Source organism: Saccopteryx leptura, chromosome 12 (genome assembly GCF_036850995.1).
Source record: "Saccopteryx leptura isolate mSacLep1 chromosome 12, mSacLep1_pri_phased_curated, whole genome shotgun sequence".
NCBI lineage: Eukaryota > Metazoa > Chordata > Mammalia > Chiroptera > Emballonuridae > Saccopteryx > Saccopteryx leptura.
The window spans coordinates 44,742,955-44,762,925 of record NC_089514.1 but is presented as its reverse complement, the minus strand read 5'-3'; the positions used below and the strand labels follow the sequence as shown (position 1 = coordinate 44,762,925).

Here is a 19,971-nt window from a genome sequence, read left to right as displayed (position 1 = left end):
GGCGCACACTTTGAGAACCACTGGCCTAGCACTTAGTTTAAGACTAAGCTCTTCCCCACACCCTTTTAGGACTAAGCTCTTCCACACACCCTTGACTGTTGCATGGTGAGGGGTGGTACACTCTTACGAGGATTCCTGTTTATGCCTCAGTTGTGTGTGACTTTGTATCAGAGACTTCCTTATTTGCATATGGATCTGCACTATATAATAAAGCAGACCAGGGGCTTTGCTTGACTCTTGTAAGCTCTTGCAAGCTAAAGGCATTGCAGAGACCTCCCGAACCCATCCTTTTTCTCTCTGAGTTTATTTCTTCGTTCTGCACCCTTCTCACTCAGGACCTGGACAATTACGAGTTGCGCTGGTTCGCGGCACTACTCCCCGGGAGCCCTGTGGATAGTCTGGTGTCTGTTTTTCCTGCCATTTTCAATGCATGAACAAATATCAGTAACTTTCACAAAAGTTAAGAAATTAGACATTATTCTGTTGCTGTAAACATCCCAATTATTTGATATTAGTGAACCTCCATTTCTTTAAGGCTTTGATTTTATTTTGAAATATTTCAAACATTCATGAGGTGTGTGGCTTGAATTTCTGAGATGGTCTCTATGATCAAAGGCCACAGGAGAATCAAACAACTGTCTCTAGGGGAAAACAAATTCTGGAAAATAACTGGAATCCTTCATGCGTACCTTTTATCTCTTTCCTTTTTGGACTGTATACAGGTCTAAAATATTCATTCATGTGGGCGTGACTGGCCTGACCCACTCTTATTTTCAAGTACTGCCAACCACTGTAGAGCTGTGGCTGGGATAATTATAGAAGCCACAAGGTCAAAGAGAAACTAGTCTCTCACTGAAATTGTACAAGACAAAAACATAGATTTTTCTTAAGATCAATAAGGAAAGAGGATTTTAATACAGTTTCATTTCTATTAGTTTTATATTCTGTGAATGCTATTTTGTAAATTTAATAGCTAAAAGTGACATAATATAAATAGCACCTATTAATTAACATATGAGCATTTTACTGCAATTTCCTCTTTGGTCAGGGTTATTCCTTCTATATTTGTGTCTAGCTAGATCAACCTATAGTAGGCAAGACTTATCATCAGATATAGCATTCAATTAGCTTTGTAATATCCCACTTTTAAACAGAAGAAGATAGCCAAGAACCACAAGATATTTGAGGAAAATTTCTTAAAAAAAAAGAGGCAAGAGCCTGACCAGGCAGTGGCACAGTGGATAGAGTGTCGGACTGGGAAGCGGAGGACCCAGGTTCAAAACCCCAGGGTCACCAGCTTGAGCCCAAGGTCGCTGGCTTGAGCAAGGGATCACTCAGTCTGCTTTAGTCCCCTGGTCAAGCACATATGAGAAACCAATCAATGAATACCTAAGGTGCCGCAACAAAGAATTGATGCTTCTCATCTCTCTCCCTTCCTATCAGTCTGTCCCTATCTATCCCTCTCTCTGTCTCTGTCACAAAAAAAACAATACAAACACATAAATAAAAAAACCAGAAAAATGTAATAATCAGAAAATAAAGTCTATGCAGAGAAAAAAAAATCATTAACATCCTCAGTGAAACAAAAAAAGATATGAAGTAAGAATGAGGATAATATAAAGAAGAAACATTCAGAGAAAAAAAGAGCTTATGGAAATTTAAAAAATGGTAGCAGAATAAGAAATTATATGGAATTTAAATAAAAAGTTGAGAAAATCTCCACTTGCAGCAAATCCAAATGAAAAAGGAATGGAAAATAACAAAAAAAGACAAAAAAATTAAACGACTATTTAAAAAGGTACAACATCTGGATAACAGGAGTCCCATAAAGAAAGAGTAGACATAATTAAAGAAACTATTAAGACAGAGTCTCAGAACTGAAACACATATGTTTCTATATACAAAGAGCCCATTAAGTGTCCAGCACAATAGATAGAAGACCCACAACTAGGAACATTACTGTGAAATTTAAAAATAATTCTAGAGGTATGTAAAAATTCCTACAGGCTTTAAACATGAACAATAAAACTAAACTGGCTTCAAACAAAAGATCCAGCATCAGAATGGCACCAAGTTTCTTAATAGTGACTCCAGAAGCTAAACAACAATTAAACAATGCCTCCTTTATGAGGAAATGATTTCCAAGCAAAAATTCCATCTCCAGTTAAATTATTAATTACTGTATCTATAAATCTAGTGAGAAGTTAAAATATTTTCTGACAAGACCCTGGCCAGTTGGCTCAGTGGTAGAGCATCAGACCAGCCTGTGGAAGCCCCAGGTTTGATGACCTGCCAGTCATACAGGAGAAACACCATCTGCTTCTCCACCCTTCCTCTTTCTTTCTTTATTTCTCACTCTTCTCCTCCCACAGCCCTGGCTCAACTGGTTTGAGTGCATCGTCCCTGGCACTGTGGATGGTTCTGTGGAGTCTCTGCACCAGGCATTAAATATAGCTCGGTTGTGAGCACCAGCCCCAGATGGGCAGAACATCAGCCCCAGATGGGGTTTGCTGAGTGGATCCCGGTGCGAACGCATGTGGGAGTCCGTCTCTCTATTTCCTCTCCTCTCACTTGGAAAAGAAGAAAAAAATATTTTCTGACACGCAAGGTGCTCTGACATGCATTTTCTGTCACACAGGTCTTAAGAAGTCACATTCCATTTACCTTTTCCCAAGAAGCTACTGGAAGGCATGCTCCTCCCACAAAGTGAGAATAGGCCAAGAGGCAGAAATAGAAGAGGTCCATGAAACAGGAGATCCAACATAGGGGAGGGGTGGAGGGAGTTACCAAGATGATGGAGCAAGTCTCCCAAAATCAAAGCTGGGAAGTACACACACTGAGAATGAGATCAGTGACAGAGCGGAAGGCTGACAAAGAGAAAAGCATCCGACATCCAGGAGCTAACCTGGCACTCACAGCTGGGCCTTGGTATCCTGCTGAACACAAACATTCCACGGAAATAACCACAGCCAATTCTATTCTATGAGCACAGACAAAAACATGAACATTGTCTAATCCACAAAATATCACATATTCTCATCTCACAGTCCTTCCCAATTACAGCTTTAGCCTCGACCTAGTCTTTCTCTTTCTAGCTGCAATTTACTACAGCACCCAAGCATAAAATCATTCTCACTTTCTGACAACATCCAAATCCAGAACAAAGCCTCACTCTGTAAACCATCCCCCAAATCATCTAACATGAGCTCAAATCCTATAAGTCCTTTCTAATATTCTGTCACTGAGATACCCTACTGTTCCCCATGGTGCATTTCATGCATTTTAAAATGACCTTTTCTCTGTTCTTTTTCTTTTCCTCCTCTTTTTCTATTGATAGCAAAAACAACTTTTAAATATATTTTTACTTCAAAAAGTTAACACTGAGCTTACAAGTGAGGTGGAGGCGGAGCACCCACCTCTAACAGAAGCCTTTGATGCAGGGCTTGAGTCTGAGTGAGGGCATCCCGCGACACTTTCAAGAGTTGCTCCATCTTTTTCAAATTTCGAAAATCTCGTTCTTTCTCTCTTTGCTTCCGAGAAAGTTCATCGCGGTGGTTCTGTTTGTCAATGAGACAGTTTCGTAAATTGAGATCCAAGATCCCTCTGTTCCAGGTAAAGAGACAAAATGAAAGTGATTAGTCATCAGTTGCCCTTCATGTTTTGAAAGCCGTAAGCTCAGCATATACATACAGAACTATTCTCATGTTAGAATCAAGTTGTAAACAACACCCATAGCAACTTTGTTTGCAAGTTGGTATCATTTAATGCCACAATCTTACAAAAAACCCAAATAGAATAGCAGATAGTCAAAAAGAGAGGCTCTCAATTTCCCTGCAATTTGACTTAAAATTAGGAAGTAACACTCTCTCAGGAAATCACATCACCAAATCGTTCCCATTAGGAAAAAGTCATAATTACGTGAGAAATACCATTCATTTGTAGGAAAAAAACATCCCTCAACTACAGCACTCTGCAGTGATATAATTTTCCAGAGGCACAACGCATAAACTTACAAAATACAACAGATTGTCTTTCAGATTTGGTCACAGGAAATTGAAAACAATGAGTAAAGGATGGAAAAAATATGTTAAATGCTTTATTTAATAAGATATGTTTTATTAATGGTAAAATTGCTTTAAAATTCTATAAAATGTTTATTGAAAAAATCCATTAAAATCTATTTCAGATTATGTTTCAAATCCTCATATATGGAGGCCCTTGTGCACGGTTGATGGGAATACAGATTGGAGCAGCCACTGTGGAAAATAGTATGGAGTTACCGCAAAAAATTAAAAATAGAACTGTCTTATGACCCAGCGATTTCACTTCTGGGGATTTATCCAAATAAATCTATAATACTAATTCAAAAGAATATATGCACCCCTTGTTCATTGCAGCGTTATTTACAATAGCCAAGATTTGAAAACAACCCAAGTACCCATCAGTAAATGAGTGGATAAAAAGCTGGGGCACATTTATGCAATGGAATACAACTTGGCCATAAAAAAGAAGGCAATCCTCCCCTCTGTGACAGCATGGATGGACTTGGAGAGCATTATGCTAAGTGAAATAAGCCAGTCAGAGAAAGACAAGTACCATATGATTTCACTCATATGTGGAATCTAATGAACAAGCAAAATAGAGACAAACTCAAAGATGAGCAGGCTGGCAGCTGTCAGGGCAAGAGGCTAGATGAGGGGGGTAGAGATTCAGCAAAAAAAAAGGTAAATAAATAAATTTTATAACAATGTTTATTGAAAAATTCTATAAAAACAAATCTGAGCCCTGGCCGGTTGGCTCAGTGGTAGGGCGTCGGCCTGGCGTGCAGGAGTCCTGGGTTCGATTCCCGGCCAGGGCACACAGGAGAAGCGCCCATCTGCTTCTCCACCCCTCCCCCTCTCCTTCCTCTCTGTCTCTCTCTTCCCCTCCTGCAGCCAAGGCTCCAGTGGAGCAAAGTTTGCCCGGGCGCTGAGGATGGCTCTGTGGCCTCTGCCTCAGGCGCTAGAATGGCTCTGATTGCGGCAGAGCGACGCCCCAAGATGGGCAGAGCATCGCCCCCTGGTGGGCATTCCAGGTGGATCCCGGTCGGGCACATGCAGGAGTCTGTCTGACTGCCTCCCCATTTCCAACTTCAGAAAAATACAAAAAAAAAAAAAAAAAAAAAGAAAGAAAAAACAAATCTGTCTGAGATTATGTTTTGAATCCTCATGTATAAACTGAAGAAAAATTTAGATGACAAACACACATAACTAACCTTTCAGTTAGTGCAGTTGCTTCATTCTCTCTGGTTAAATCCAACAGCTTGACAAATTGGTTATATTCTCGCTCCTTGATTTCAAGTAAGGCTCGTTTGCCTTCAACTTCCTTTATTACATCCTCCTTCTCTTCCGTTATAGTATTAATTTTGGTTTCAACTTTCTTTAGGGAGTCATTTAGTTCTTTGAGTTCACCTTCCAAGACCAGTTTTTTCTTTTCCATTTCTCTGTGAGGGGTACATACACACATAACACATGTGTGTGGCTATAGATACACTCATGCATACATATGTACACACATTTGCCTTATTTTGAGCCCAGCTGTCTTTACCTATTTTTACATCTTTATCAGGCAACAGAAGAGCTAGTCATAAATTTAGTGATCTCAGAAGTGGGGTGAAGACCACAGATGAGTGGGGCTCAGAGATCTCCCCTGAGTGCCCTTGAGGGCCTGGTTTGTCCAGCCTGCCCACTTTCTCCCCAGACCTTGGGGTTCTGTCTCATCCTGACCAGCCTCCCAGAACTGACCTGAATGTTTAGCTTTGTTGCTGATGGGCATGGCGTTTAGAACCATTACTAGTGCCTAGTTCTTTTCCCCTCTCCTTTTAAGACCAGTCATTAGAGCAATCATATTCTTTCTCCAGAATTTTTGTGTCATCACTTCATTTTATCTTTTTTGTTCCTCTAAACTTTGAGAATTTTGTCAGTAACTCTGCCTCCAAATCCACCCAGAATGTTGAGTGTGTGTGTGTGTGTGTGTGTGTGTGTGTGTGTGTGTTACACAGGTGAATAAGAGGAAAAGAATTCCTATCATTTGAGCTTTAAGCTTCTGGCTGACTGAAATTCTTCTAAACCATAAAATTCTACACAGTTTAAATAATTTATCACTTGACCATCTCTGTTAAGGTCATTTGGAGCCCTCCATAAAGATATGATTTATAAATTTGGAAGAGAATATTGTCCCCAATTTTGAGACACAAATGAGTGTTATGAATGCTAGTCATAGGCTGCACTACTTTCTTTTAATGAACTTGATACTCACAACTAGACAGGAACAAATGCAAGTATTTCTAAAATTATAACCATAATTTGATGTGTTCAGTGGTTAATATTCTTGTGTTAGTGTGTGCACATAACTTGGGAGGGATTAAAAATGAAAATATTAAACCATACACTTTTTTGCGTGTTGTTTTTTCTATCTCTTTTCCAATTTGTACAGGAATGGCTTGATGGTGGACCACTTCATCCTGGTAAAAAAATGCAACCATGTTAAATTAGGTAGTCTTGGGCCAGGGGCAGTTAAGCTAAGCAAATTAAATAGGAGAGAGAAAAGAACTACAGCCCTGGCCGGTTGGCTCAGTGATAGAGCGTCAGCCTGGCGTGCAAGAGTCCCGGATTCGATTCCCGGCCAGGGCACACAGGAGAAGCGCCCATCTGCTTCTCCATCCCTCCCCCACTCCTTCCTCGCTGTCTCTCTCTTCCCTTCCCACAGCTGAGGAACCATTGGAGCAAAGTTTGTCCGAGCGCTGAGGATGGCTCTGTGGCTTCTGCCTCAGGTGCTAGAATGGCTCTGATTGCGGCAGAGCATCGCCCCCTGGTGAGCAAGCCAGGTGGATCCTGGTACAGCGCATGCGGAAGTCTGTCTGACTGCTTCCCCGTTTCCAACTTCAGAAAAATACAAAAAACAAACAAACAAACAAACAAAAAACTACAATATATTGAATGAACTTTTACTATCTGTTCTGTGCTATCCTGGGTGCTTTAATTATTCTATTTATTACAGTGACTTTACACTATAGTCGGTGCTCTGCCCAGATTCCCTTTATGGAAGTATACCCATCCATCACGGGTTGTAGGAATTGGCTGCTAACAGTTCACGCTTGTTCTCTTCTCCATAGCTGAGCAGAGCTGACTTGTTGAGGAATAAGGGATTGAGGGAAGGGGGAAAAGGCTGTGAAATGACTGACTGATGTGGTGATATAACAGCCCATCTCCCCTGCCTCTGAGTGGAACAGCCTCTGTGGTGCAATCCACGGGCAAGAGCTCCCCGTGGTATCAGGCAGATGCTCAGGTTCTCCTGAAACCATAGTTTGGCCCAGTTTCTTCCCCAGTTCTATCCTGCTTCCCTTACTCCCTTATCAGATCTCCTTAAAGCCCTCTCTCCATGAATACTTGTCTTAAGCTCTGCTTCTAGGGAATCCTGCCTAAGACTCTTACTCAGAGACATTAAAATAATTTTCCCAAAGTCACATAGCTAATAATTTGTCAAGGCCAAGCTTTGCTTTCCATTATGCTCTGCGGGTTCAGAGAAGGCTCAGTCTTAGCCTCAAAAATCTTATGTCCGTGGCATGGGGAATGGAAGAGCCCCTTCCCACCTGAGGGTCGCAGTGCGCTTTGGGGCCCGGGCTAACACAGGCAGGGAGGTTAACACATTGCAGCAGTGTGTGCATTTCCCCCTGGGATCTCACTCAGTCCTGGGGAAGATCCAAGTTTTAGGAGGCTGAGACTTGTACGATTTTAGGGGGGGGTCTCTTTAAGAAAAAGAGTAGAAAACTAAAATGTGAATTAGGTACAAGGCTTTGGAAGAGGTTCATGCAAGTGAGGGGCCTGAGCTCTAGCTTCATTGGGTTCCTCATAACCCATCTCTGCCTAGTTCCTGAGTTCCAGGCAGCAGCTGGGCACATCTGGGCCAACTGCTCTAAGACTCATAAGGAAAAAGAGGTCAAAGTGTAAAATAACTGTCCTCTAAGCCAAAGAGTGCCAGATGTTATTTTTAAAATAACTCTAGACTATGTAACTTGTTTTGAGAATTATTACACATTAAAAAAATAAAATGAATCTGAATGATCTCCTAAAACAGAAATACAGGTCCCTCATCACTGGCATGGTGAGAGAGAAGTAGAGTGGAATCAAGCAGATCAGGATAGGGTGATGAAAATAAGAGGTTAGGAAATGGTTACTGGTCCAGGAAGAGGCTATGGTTGTGGCAATCATTTGTAATACTGAAAAATGCTTGGTGAAGTCCAGAGAGACCTTTCCCTGGGTTGGGATTCCAAATTACAATGATACTACCGAGCACTCTGCACTTTCATGAACTTCCAGAGACCGGTTTAGTCTGATTAGCTCACTCACTATGCTGATCATTTCAGTTTGTGTGATGGTACGCCTCTTTGTCAAACCTGACACGTGCAGTTTTACATCCATGCAGGCACACTGTCTGGGCATTAATGAACTGTAAGGAGCACACCTTTAGGGTGACCTGATACTCCAACAATTCTTCTAGTTCCTTCTGCTCCTTTAGTAATTGCTTCTGCTTAGATGTTAAATCTTCCCGTAAAGTTTTAATTTCTAATTTCTTCTGTATTATTTCTTTACGTAATTCTTCAGTGCTTTCTTTCAATATTCTCATCTTCTTCTCCATTTCCTTTAAAAGTCGTGAAAATTGCCAGGTTATTTAGCGTCTGAACAAACATTTATCTACCTAAATATGAAATTAAAAGTAATTTTCTTCCTAATATAAAAATATTTATATTCGTTTTGAGTTTCATGAGTGATTTTTTACCAAGTTAAATATAATTTATTATTTATGACATTTTTAATAGAGGCATGACAATTGTACTGTAGGAATTAAACATTTTACATGAGATTCATACTCTCATTTTTTTTCTAGTGTTCTTCTTTATCCTCATATACATATATATTTGTGTGTGTGTGTGTGTTTGTGTGTGCACACGCGCGTAACAGAGACAGAGAGAGACAGAAAGAGAGACAGATAGGGACAGACTGACAGGAAGGGAGAGAGATGAGAGGCATCAATTCTTTGTTGCAGCACCTTAGCTGTTCATTGATTGCTTTTTCATATGTGCCTTGACTGGGGGGCTAGAGCAAACCGAGTGACCCCTTGCTCAAGCCAGCGACCTTGGGCTCAAGCTAGTGAGCCTTGCTCAAACCAGAGGAGCCTGCGCTCAAGCTGACAACCTTGGGGTTTTGAACCTGGGTCTTCCATGTCCCAGTATGACGCGCTATCCACTGCGTCACTGCCTGGTAAGGCTCCTCCTATATTTTAAACATTCACTTTTTTAGAGTTAATTTTTATTTTAGACCAAAAGGTATTAGTGAAAAATTTCCAGCTATTTTTTAGTAACTTTGTAATTTGACAAAATTTGATGCAAATAATCTTGAACTATCTGCTTCTGGTTAACCTGTGTCCCAATGAAATTCAGGAGTTTGTGTTTGGAATGCTAAATACCCTGCACTCCTAGTCTCCCATTTTCTTATTGATATTACTTCTCTCATTTCACACACACTCTCCCCTAACACCCCCGCCCCACCTCACACTCATAACATAGTACCTTTGTTTCCCCTGCCTGATTATCTGGGGAGTGTTGGACTCAAGGACAGGAAGCTTTCTTACACTCAGAAAGTCTGCATGGTGCTAAACTGAGTGGACGGCTCCATTGACCTGCTCGGAATTTTTGCACATCTCCCTCCTCCTCTGCTGCTGGAAGGGGGTGCAGTTGGTGATCCTATGACCTGGAACTAAACTTCAAAGTGCTTTTCTCCATAAAATCTGTGTTGTTAACGATGGCTAGGTATCCTTATATATATTATATATTCTATATATTCTATAATAGTTGTATGTATACTTATATAATGTAATATATATTCACACATATACACACATATATAAAATAGTAGTTTACTCTATGCTAAACAGGTTTTAGAATTAAAACACCAACTTTTTTTTTTGTATTTTTCCAAAGTTAGAAATGAGGAGGCAGTCAGACAGACTCCAGCATGCGCCTAACCGGGATCCACCCAGCATGCCCACCAGGGGCTGATGCTCTGCCCCTCTGAGGCATTGCTCTGTTTTGATTGGAGCCATTTTAGTGCCTGAGGCAGAGACCATGGAGCCATCCTCAACACCCGGGCCAACTTTGCTCCAATGGAACCTTGGCTGCAGGAAGGGAAGAGAGAGATCAAGAGGAAGGAGAGGGGGAGGGGTGGAGAAGCAGATGGGTGCTTCTCCTGTGTGCCCTGACCGGGAATCAAACCCAGGACTTCCACACGCCAGGCCAACACTCTACTGCTAAGCCAACTGGCCAGGGCCAAAACACCAACATTCTTGATGGGTGGTGGTACAGTGGGTAGAACATCAACCTGGGATACTAAGGTCACAGGGTTGAAACCCTGAGGTCACTGGCTTGAGTGCAGGCTTGCCAGCTTGATCATGGGGTCACTGGCTTGAGCATGGGATCATGTTTTAGAAGCCTGAGGTCACTGGCTTGAGCAAGGGGTCACTGGCTCAGCTTGAGCCCCCTGGTCAAAGCATGTATGAGAAGCAATCAATGAACAACAACAACAAAAAAAAAAAAAAAAGGAAAAAAAAGCGAAGCAACTATGACTTGATACTTCTCATCTCTCTCTTGCCTCTCTTTCTCCCTCCCTGTCTCTCTCACTCTAAAAACAACAAAACAAAAAAATGCCAACAACATGCTTTTGAAATATAACCATTCAGAAGATGAAATAATGCAAAGTGTGATAATCTTTCTATATACTCTGTATGATAGATTGCAAACATTAAACAAAAATTCCTCTTACTCCTGTAAGTCTTTGTCATTCTTCCTATTAAGAGGTAAGATCTAGTTCTCTACCCCTTGATTTTAGACTTGGTCATGTGACCTGCTTTGACCATTGAAATATTCCAAAAGTGATTTAAACAGAGGCTTGAAAAGTGCTGGCATGCTGATGTTGCCCTCTCTTGAGTCTGTCTCTTTCTTGAGGCTGGAAATCCTTCCAGCATCGTGTGACTAACTAGTGACATGTGACCTTAGACCAACTAGCCTGCCAATTGGCTGTTATTGGAATGACATCATGCTAGACCATCCAACCCTCACAGATCCAACTTAGACCAGAAGAATTCAGAACTGTGAAAAATAAGAAATGGTTGTTTTAAGCCACTAAATTTTGGGGCATTTTGTTAGGCAGGAATAGATAAATGATATATTTTTTTCATAAAAATGTTTTGTAATAAGTTGTTCAGGAAACTATGATGGTAATAGCTATAGCAAAAATAATGTTTAAAAATGCCAACCTTTTAAAATCTTTTTTTTTTTCTTCTGGAAAGAAAGCAAATAATGTCCAAGTAATCCCAGCCTAAATCAGATGCCAAACAGCTAAAGCATATAATAGATATCACCCATGTTTACTCCAGAAGTTATATAGATATTCCCTTCTATATAATCTATAGTTAAGACTTCTGGCTCTTTCAAACATTTCAGGGTATGGTTGTTGTGACAAATTAATATTTATCTAAAGGGATGTTTGAATCCAGCTGTATTTAACAAACTCTAGACCATCTATATAAGACTTACTCCTGGCTTAGGGATCTTCTCAAATTCCTTTGTTATGAGGGTTTTTTCTTCCATTAAGCTGCAAAAAAATTAAAAAGGAGGTTTGACAAAGTACAAGTTAGCTATTTCTGCAGTAATAACTTTGCCTCTCTCCTCCCAGTGGACTTCTCACGCTTGTTGCCAGGCCCAGTGTTCAATCGCTACAGTAGTTTCAGTGCATCCTCTCGGTTCCCCCTCAGCGCTGTGACACATGCCCACCAGAGCAGTTACCTCATCATGCTATAACTACTTGGGAGCATAACCTCCCTCCTATACTCTACTCCTTCCAGGCAGGCTCTGGGCCTTTTGTTTTTTGTATTATTTGCAATGAGCTAATGCCTTCCTGGATTACTCAACAGCTTCCACTGGTTCCATCAAATAAGCAGATCCTACTAGCCAGACTGTCTGGGAACATGGAGCCAAGAATGCATGCACATCAGTTTTCATTTTTAAGACATTTTATTTGCAATAACGTATATTAAGGTTAATGTAATAAGTATGTGCCACTTGGATTTTGATTTAGTTAGTTGTCTTGGCCACAAGATAAAGCTGAATTTTTCAGAGCTTTGAATACTTATGCCTTTGCTTTTAAAGCTTGTATAGAAATCGATACTTTACTTTCAAGCTATTGATCCTACACCACACCCATCTTGCCACGTGGTGGCGGTAGTGTGTTGCTATCTTTTGGTTGTAAAGGCAACCTTGGTGAACTTGAGTTTCAAAATGGTAACAAGAAGCTCTCACACAAGTCAAGACTTATAATCTTTTCTTTGAATAAATATAAAATAATCTTTTTTTTACATATATTTTTTAAATTTTTATTTATTGATTTTAGATAGAGGGAGAGAAAGAGAGAGAGAATCAATGAGAAGCATCAACTCGTAGTAGTTGCTTTCCATATGTGCCTTGACCAGGAAAGCCCAGGGTTTCAAACCAGTGACCTCAGCATTCCAGGTTGGCGCTTTGTCCACTGTGCCACCACAGTTTGTTTATTTTCTTTAAACAAACATAAAATGGCTAATTCTTTAGGGCAGTTTTAACTAATTATATTTCTATTATTCATTTTTCTCTTTTTTTCTTAAGAAACATTGATTGACCTTTTTCTTTTAAAAATGTATGTTTTTGTAGTAATAGAGAAATACAGTTGACCCTTGTACAACATGGGTTTGAACTGCATGGGTCCTCTATATGCAGATTTTTTTCAATAAATATTGTAAATATATTTCATCTTCCTTATGATTTTCTTACCATTTTCTCTTCTCTAGCTTCCTTTATTATAAGAATATATATAGTATATAATATATACAATGTACAAAATACATGTTCATTGGCTGTTTATGCTATATTGGTAAAACTTCTGGTCAATAGTAAGCTATCAGGAGTTAAGTTTTGGGGGAGCTAAAAGTTATATGCAGACTTTGACTGTGCAGGGGTCAGTGTCTCTAGCCCCGCATGTTCTTCAAGGTTCAGCTGTATAATATTAATAGTCCCACCCCATCACACCAGTGGATCACTTTTACTTCCCTTTTAACATTTCAATATTACTTTCATATCTTTCTAATAAGTCTAATAGAGCTAATAAAGATCTAATATTTACATCTTTCATATCTTTATTTTGTATCTTTAATATTATATCTTAATATATTCATATTATTTTCCTTTTAGTTGCTTTTTTTTTGTATTTTTCCAAAGTGAGAAGTGGGGGGGGGGGAGCAGAGAGACAGACTCCTGTATGCGTCTGACCAGGATACACCCGGCATGCCCACTAGGGAGCAATGTTCAGCCCATCTGGGGCATTGCTGCGCTGCAACTGGAGTCATTCCAGCACCTGAGGTGAAGGCCATGGAGCCATCCTCAGCGCCCAGGCCAACTTTGCTCCAATGGAGCCATGGCTGCAGGAGAAGCGAAAGAGAAAGAGAAAGAGAGAGAAAGAGAGAGAAAGGAGAAGGGGAAGGGTGGAGAAGCAGATGGGCACTTCTCTTGTGTGCCCTGGCCAGGAATTAAACCCGGGACCTCCACACACCAGGTGGATGCTCTACCACTGAGCCAACTGGCCGGGGCCTCCTTTTAGTAGCTTTTTTTTTTTTTATTTCTTTTTGCATTTTTCTAAAGCTGGAAAGAGGGAGAGACAGTCAGACAGACTCCCGCATGTGCCCGACCGGGATCCACCCGGCACGCCCACCATGGGGCGACGCTCTGCCCACCAGGGGGCGATGCTCTGCCCATCCTGGGCGTCGCCATGTTGCGACCAGAGCCACTCTAGCGCCTGAGGCAGAGGCCACAGAGCCATCCCCAGCGCCCGGGCCATTTTTGCTCCAATGGAGCCTTGGCTGCGGGAGGGGAAGAGAGAGACAGAGAGGAAGCCGCAGCAGAGGGGTGGAGAAGCAAATGGGCGCTTCTCCTGTGTGCCGTGGCCGGGAATCAAACCCGGGTCCTCCGCACCTTTTAGTAGCTTTTAATAAAATTATATTAAATCTGTTTATAGGATTGAATCCATTTGTACCCAATGTGTAAGTAAAATATTTTCTGGCCTTGGCCAGGTTTCTTAATGTTTAGAGCGTTGTCCCAATATGCCAAAGTGGCGGGTTTGACCCCTGGTTAGGGTACATACAAGAATCAACCAATGAATGCATAAAAAAGTGAAACAAAAAATTGGTGTTTCTATCTTCCTTCCTCTCTCTTTCTAAAATCAATCAATAATTAAAAAAATTTTTTTTCTCCAAAGTTAGAAGTGGGGACACAGACAGACTCCTCCATGCGCCTGACTTGAATCCACCCAGCACGCCCACCAGGGGGCGATGCTCTGCCCATTTGGGCCATTGCTCTGTTGCTGCTGGAGTCATTCCAGCGCTTGAGGTGGAGGCCATGAAGCCCTCCTCAGTGTCCGGGCCAACTTTGCTCCAATGGAGCCTTGGCTGCGGGAGGGGAAGAGAGAGACAGAGAGAAAGGAGAGGGGGTAGGGTGGAGAAGCAGATGGGCTCTTCTCCTGTGTGCCCTGACCAGGAATTGAACCCAGGACTTCCACACATTGGGCCGATGCTCTACCACTGAGCCAACCGGCTAGGGCCTATCAATAATTTATTTTTCAAGTGCAAAATATTTTTCTAATTGCAAAACACCCAGTCAGAGGAAGACAGGTAATTAATTACCATATGATTTCACTTATATGTGGAATCTAATGAACAAAATAAAGTAACAAACAAAATAGAAACAGACTCATAGATAGAGAGAACAGAGTGACAGGTGTCAGAGGGGAGAAGGTGGCTGGCTGAAAAAGGTGAAGGAATTAAGCAAAGAAAATAAAACTTGTGGACACAGACAACAGTGTGGGGATTGCAGGAAGGAAAAGGGTGGGGTAGATGGAGAAGGATAGAGCAAGGACAGATGGAGGGAGACTTCGAGTGGTAAACAAACAATACCATATATAGAGACTATATTATAGAATTGTACACCTGAAACCTGTATAATTTTATTAATCAATGTCACTTCAATAAATAAAATAAAAAATTTAAAGGTGAAAAACATAATTTCTTTGCTAGTTTCAGTATTCTCTAGTAGGTGGATGAAAAATTTTACCATAATAAAAAATTTGCCATAATAAGATACTCCTAAATCTTATCTACAGTATCTTTCACTGAACCTATTATATGCTAGGTACATACATCATTAGTAAACTTCAGAACCTTGCTGAGTAAGTATTGCTTATCTCCTTTGTACAAATGAAGAAATGAGGAGACAAGCACCTCCTCCAGTCACACAGGCCAGGCTGAACTGACATTCAAACCAATTACTATCTGACTCCAGAGGGCTTTTCAAGACCAGTCTGTCTCTGGAATATGCGATTATTTTAACGTTCCATTATTTTTTAGAATTTAGATTGCTTTCAGTTTTTCACTGTTATAATAAATAATAATGTAATAAACATCTTTACACACAATGTCATTTTCTTTTCTCTTTTTGGATTCTAATTTTTGTGTAGCATTACCACAATTTTTGTGTGCATCTTGATATATATTAACTCTTAACCTTTTAAAATAACATTACAATTGAAATGTGTCTGATATCTTCAGCTTTCCTGACTAAAAGGTACTCAATGTCAAAACTCCTCAGGATTCATCTCTTTTCTGAGGTGAGAAAGTCTGCACTGAAACCATGTCACCAAAGTTTTTTGGTTTTTTAACTTATTTATTTATTTATTAATTATTTTTATTTAAAAAAATTTTTATTTTTCCAAAGTTAGAAGTGGGGAGGCAGTCAGACAGACTCCTGCATGCACTTGATTGGGATCCACCTGGCATGCCCACCAGGGGGCGATGCTCTGCCCATTTGGGGCGTTGCTCCGTTGCAGCTGGAGCCATTCTAGCACCTGAGGTGGAGGTCATGGAGCCATCCCCAGCGCCCAGGCCAACTTTGCTCCAATGGAGCCTTGGCTGCAGGAGGGGAAGAGAGAGACAGAGAGGAAGGAGAGGAGGAAGGGTGGAGAAGCAGATGGGCACTTTCCTGTGTGCCTTGACCAGGAATCAAACCTGGGACCGCCCACCACACACCAGTCCAACGCTCTACCACTGAGCCAATCAGTCAGGGCCTCATTTTTATTATTTTATCTTATTTTTTTAGAAAGAGAGAGAGAAAAAGGTACAGAGAGGAGCAGACAGACAAGAAGGGAGAGAGATGAGAAGCATCAACTCATAGTTGTGGCACCTTAGTTATTCATTGCTTTCTCATATGTGCCTTGACTTTGGGGCTCCAGCTGAGCCAGTGACCTCTTGCTCAAGCCAGAGACCTTTGGGCTGTAGCCAGAGACCATGGGGGTCATGTCTATGATCCCATGGTCAAGCTGGTGACCTCGAGCTTTCAAACCTGGGTCTTCAGCATCCCAGGTCAATGATCTATCCATTGTACCATCACCTGGTCAGGCCAAAGCCTTTTGTTTTTAAGGACCTGTGAGTGAATGGACAATTCAGAAGACCTTGTGTGCTGCCATGTACAAGAGGAATTATTCACCATTGGGAGTAGAACCAGCCTAATGGGTGGAAGTTGCAAGAAGGTAGATTTCTAAACCAATACAAGCAATAGACATCTCAGAGTTAGGCTGTTCAAAGCTGGCTTGGCTGCTGTGGGGGTGTGACCTTGTCACTGGAGGTGGTGAAGCACAGACTGAGAAGTCACTGAGAGAAGACTCAGGTGGTTCTTACATGTCGTCAGGGCTGAGAACCACTTTGGGAACCAACAGTTCTCAAATTTGGACAAGAATCAGGACCACATAGAAAGCCTGTAAAATGTTCAAATGTCACCTTGGGTGGGAAGGCTTAGAAAGAAAGAATCGTTAGGGTTGGGCCTGCCTCTTAAACACGTAGCTCAGGTGCTTCTCTTTGGGTTATGAGGACTACACTGCAAACCTGTTCTAAGCTGGTTCTGATCTTGGTTGCTACAGGGCAGGTAGGAAAGATTTTTTAAAAAATTTAGAAGGTAACAAGGGTTTGAGCTGTGAGTTTTTCTTTACTGCTAATTCTGAAGACCTGTATGCCCCTTGGTCATATTCTAACTTTCTGGAATTCCAGATGCATTGCTACAATAATTCAAGTTCCCTTCTTACTGGATCTGCTTGTTTTTGGTCCCAACTTTGCTGTCACTACTGCACTAAGAGTGGGAAATAATTACGACAGTCTGGGTGAGCAGCCACAGGACACCAGGGGCCAGTAGAGAAGAGTAATAGACACGAAGGCCGGGGCTATGTGACAGCCCCACACACGTGCAGCACAGTGTCCCCACTCTCCACATCCACTCCTGCGACGGACAGTGCTGACAATGGCCTTGGTTCCCCAGCTGATCGACACGTGCCAGAATACATCATAGGTTCAATGTATTTCCTGTCCTGATCTTAGAAATTACTGGAAAGCAGAGAAGTAAAAAAAAAACAGGTAAAGCAAAAGCAAGGAAAAGGGTGAAAAGAACATTGGAAAATTTTTTCAGGGAAAGTTTCTAGACATGTAATTTCTGCTTTGTTTCAAAAATAAGTTACAAGCAGTATTCATTTAATTACTTCATTATTTATTTATAATATGTTAATTTAATTTATTTAAATATATTACATATTATTTCCTAAACTTCACATTTATCAAGAGGTCATCAATAAATATTAATCTCCAAACTGAAACTAGCCATTATGACAGATTTAATTAACTAACCATGTAATTATACTTCTAATTAGCATTTATTAAAAAGTTTTATTTTGTGAAAACATGAGGAAATCAACTAAATTACAGAGTAAAATTCTACTCTATAGTGCACTTGAACAATATATAATTCTTAGTTGTTATCAGTGGTTCAGAAGTTCCTTCAAATGTTCGTTCGAGGAGGGTTAGTTATTTGGGTTTCTAGGATTTAGACCCTGATTAAAATGAGGGTTTGTTGTGTCGGTGTGAAAACTATCATCTGTATATCTGGATGAACAGTCTCTCACAAGCTTACTTTCTTTATTTTTATGTGGAGATGGAAACATCTACTATTTTCCTAAGGGAAGAGTGTTGAGTGAATTTGTTTCTGTACCATGTTAAGACAATGAAATATGCAGCTTATTATTCTTTCCTGATATTTTTATAAAGATACATTTGTTACTTCTTGAGCTGTTAATATTTGAGAAAGCAGTGTGCTCAAGCTAAAGTATCATGCATTACAAATCCAAAAGGAACACTCACTAAACATTTTTGCTAACGCGCGTTTTGACTGTCCTTGTTCACTGTGGTTCAGTATGCACGGCCCCTCCCTACCCAAGCGACTCAATGAATAATCCGCCTGTCTATACCTAAAAGAAAGAGGTCTGGTGGTGGTGTTTTTCCCCTTGGCAGGAAGACTTGGAAATTTTAAACAATTTAAATATCAACTGACTTATGTTCTTACCCTTTCGTGGAAATGTCAAGCATTCATATTTTCAATACTAATGAACAACCACCGATTGTTTTAATTTCATTATTTTTTCAACTGAAAGAGCTTACAGAGCACAGAAATAGCTAAGCTTTCTTTTTATAGATCTCACTGGTGAGCCTGAAACAAGTTTAGATGGAAAGACAAAAAAGGGCAAAGGTTTTTTTCCTCATAAATATAATTCTGATTAAGTACATCTTCTTCATTCTGCCACTAAAAAAATAGGACCTAAAGGTAGATTTCAAAACTCAGGGCTCGCAAGGTCACTTAAGTCATCTGCTAATAGATCAGCAGGACTGAACTACATTCTCTTGGTCAGAAATCTTCCTACTTATAAAAATAGCCAGGAAACCTCTGCCACCTTTACTGGGAACAAATTCTAGGAGCTAGCGTGGCTCTCCTTCAGGACCCAGCACGGCACGTATCCCACCACAGCACAGAACCTTCATTACGCTCATTTGAAATTCAATCTAAACAGTGATTCGCTGAACAAACTCTCCCACAAACTTGCTCCCCACAGGAGGAATGTTAATAAAGATTTTGGTAATAACATTTGCCCTCCGGCAAAACATTGTTGCTTTAGTTCACTGAAGGACATACTGTAGATTTGGGTAAGTAAATGTGTCTTTCAAAAGGATGTAACTTTCCTTCTTGGTCCTAAGGAATAGTTTAGTAATAGGAGAATAAGGTTGTATATGCGACCCGAGTTCTGATATTAGAAGCAGAGAGTGAGCCTGCTATGACCTTCAGCTCGCATAGGCTGATTGGAGAAGCGAGTGTGGTGCACTGGCCATGCAGACACGGGAGCTCCGGAACAGAAGGGCCGAGGTCACAGCGAAGAGGGCCGGAGTGTGTGCCAGGTCCTTGTTCTGGCCTGGGGAATGTGTTCTCTGGCTGCAGTTCCCAAAGCTCATGGTTTTTCTGACACACAGCAGGGACCTCCTTTTCCTGAGAGCATCTCCCTGTCACCTGAGCTGTTTTTTAGAAGTTGTGTAACCTTACTGTTCCAGGACTGCCCGTTCTAGGGAATCAAGGGGAAAAATGAGTTTGTCATCATTGAAACATTGCTATCTCGTCCTCATTGTACCAAAAATGCCAAGTTCAGTCGATTTTCTAATTTTGTTTCCATAGAGACAGCTCGGCTCATGTCTGTGTTCAGTGTGGTGAGAGAAGTGTGTGCTTACCTGTTCAGCCTGTACTGATTGTGGTACTCTCTTTCCTTCACTGCATTATACTCATTCTGATACTTGAGCAGTTGCTCTCGCATTTTAGACACCTCGGTGGAGAAGGCCTCTGGAAAGTCATCAGCTTGCTGCAGGTGGAGCTGCTGCTGCTGTATCTGCTCAGTGAAGCACTTGGCGTTGTGGAGCAGCTGGAGCTCCGACTCTTGTGTGCTGTGT

General features: G+C 41.0%; 1 protein-coding gene across 5 annotated transcripts in view; it reads right to left on the bottom strand.

Moving 5' to 3' along the window:
- CCDC146 (coiled-coil domain containing 146) overlaps positions 1–19,971 on the bottom strand; it is a 194,783-nt gene that overhangs the window by 32,178 nt on the left and 142,634 nt on the right. For 4 of the 5 annotated variants that reach the window (XR_010747551.1, XM_066354445.1, XM_066354449.1 and 1 more), the window contains exons 4-9: positions 19,756–19,965; positions 11,630–11,687; positions 8,503–8,679; positions 6,429–6,502; positions 5,255–5,482; positions 3,417–3,603 (exon numbers count right to left, since the gene is read on the bottom strand). Coding sequence is in view for 4 of the 5 variants with exons in the window: in XM_066354445.1 (XP_066210542.1) it covers positions 3,417–3,603; positions 5,255–5,482; positions 6,429–6,502; positions 8,503–8,679; positions 11,630–11,687; positions 19,756–19,965 (934 nt within the window). In the remaining variant the exon portion in view is untranslated. The remainder of the gene's footprint in view (positions 1–3,416; positions 3,604–5,254; positions 5,483–6,428; positions 6,503–8,502; positions 8,680–11,629; positions 11,688–19,755; positions 19,966–19,971) is intronic. The other variant, XM_066354447.1, reaches the window with a different exon arrangement.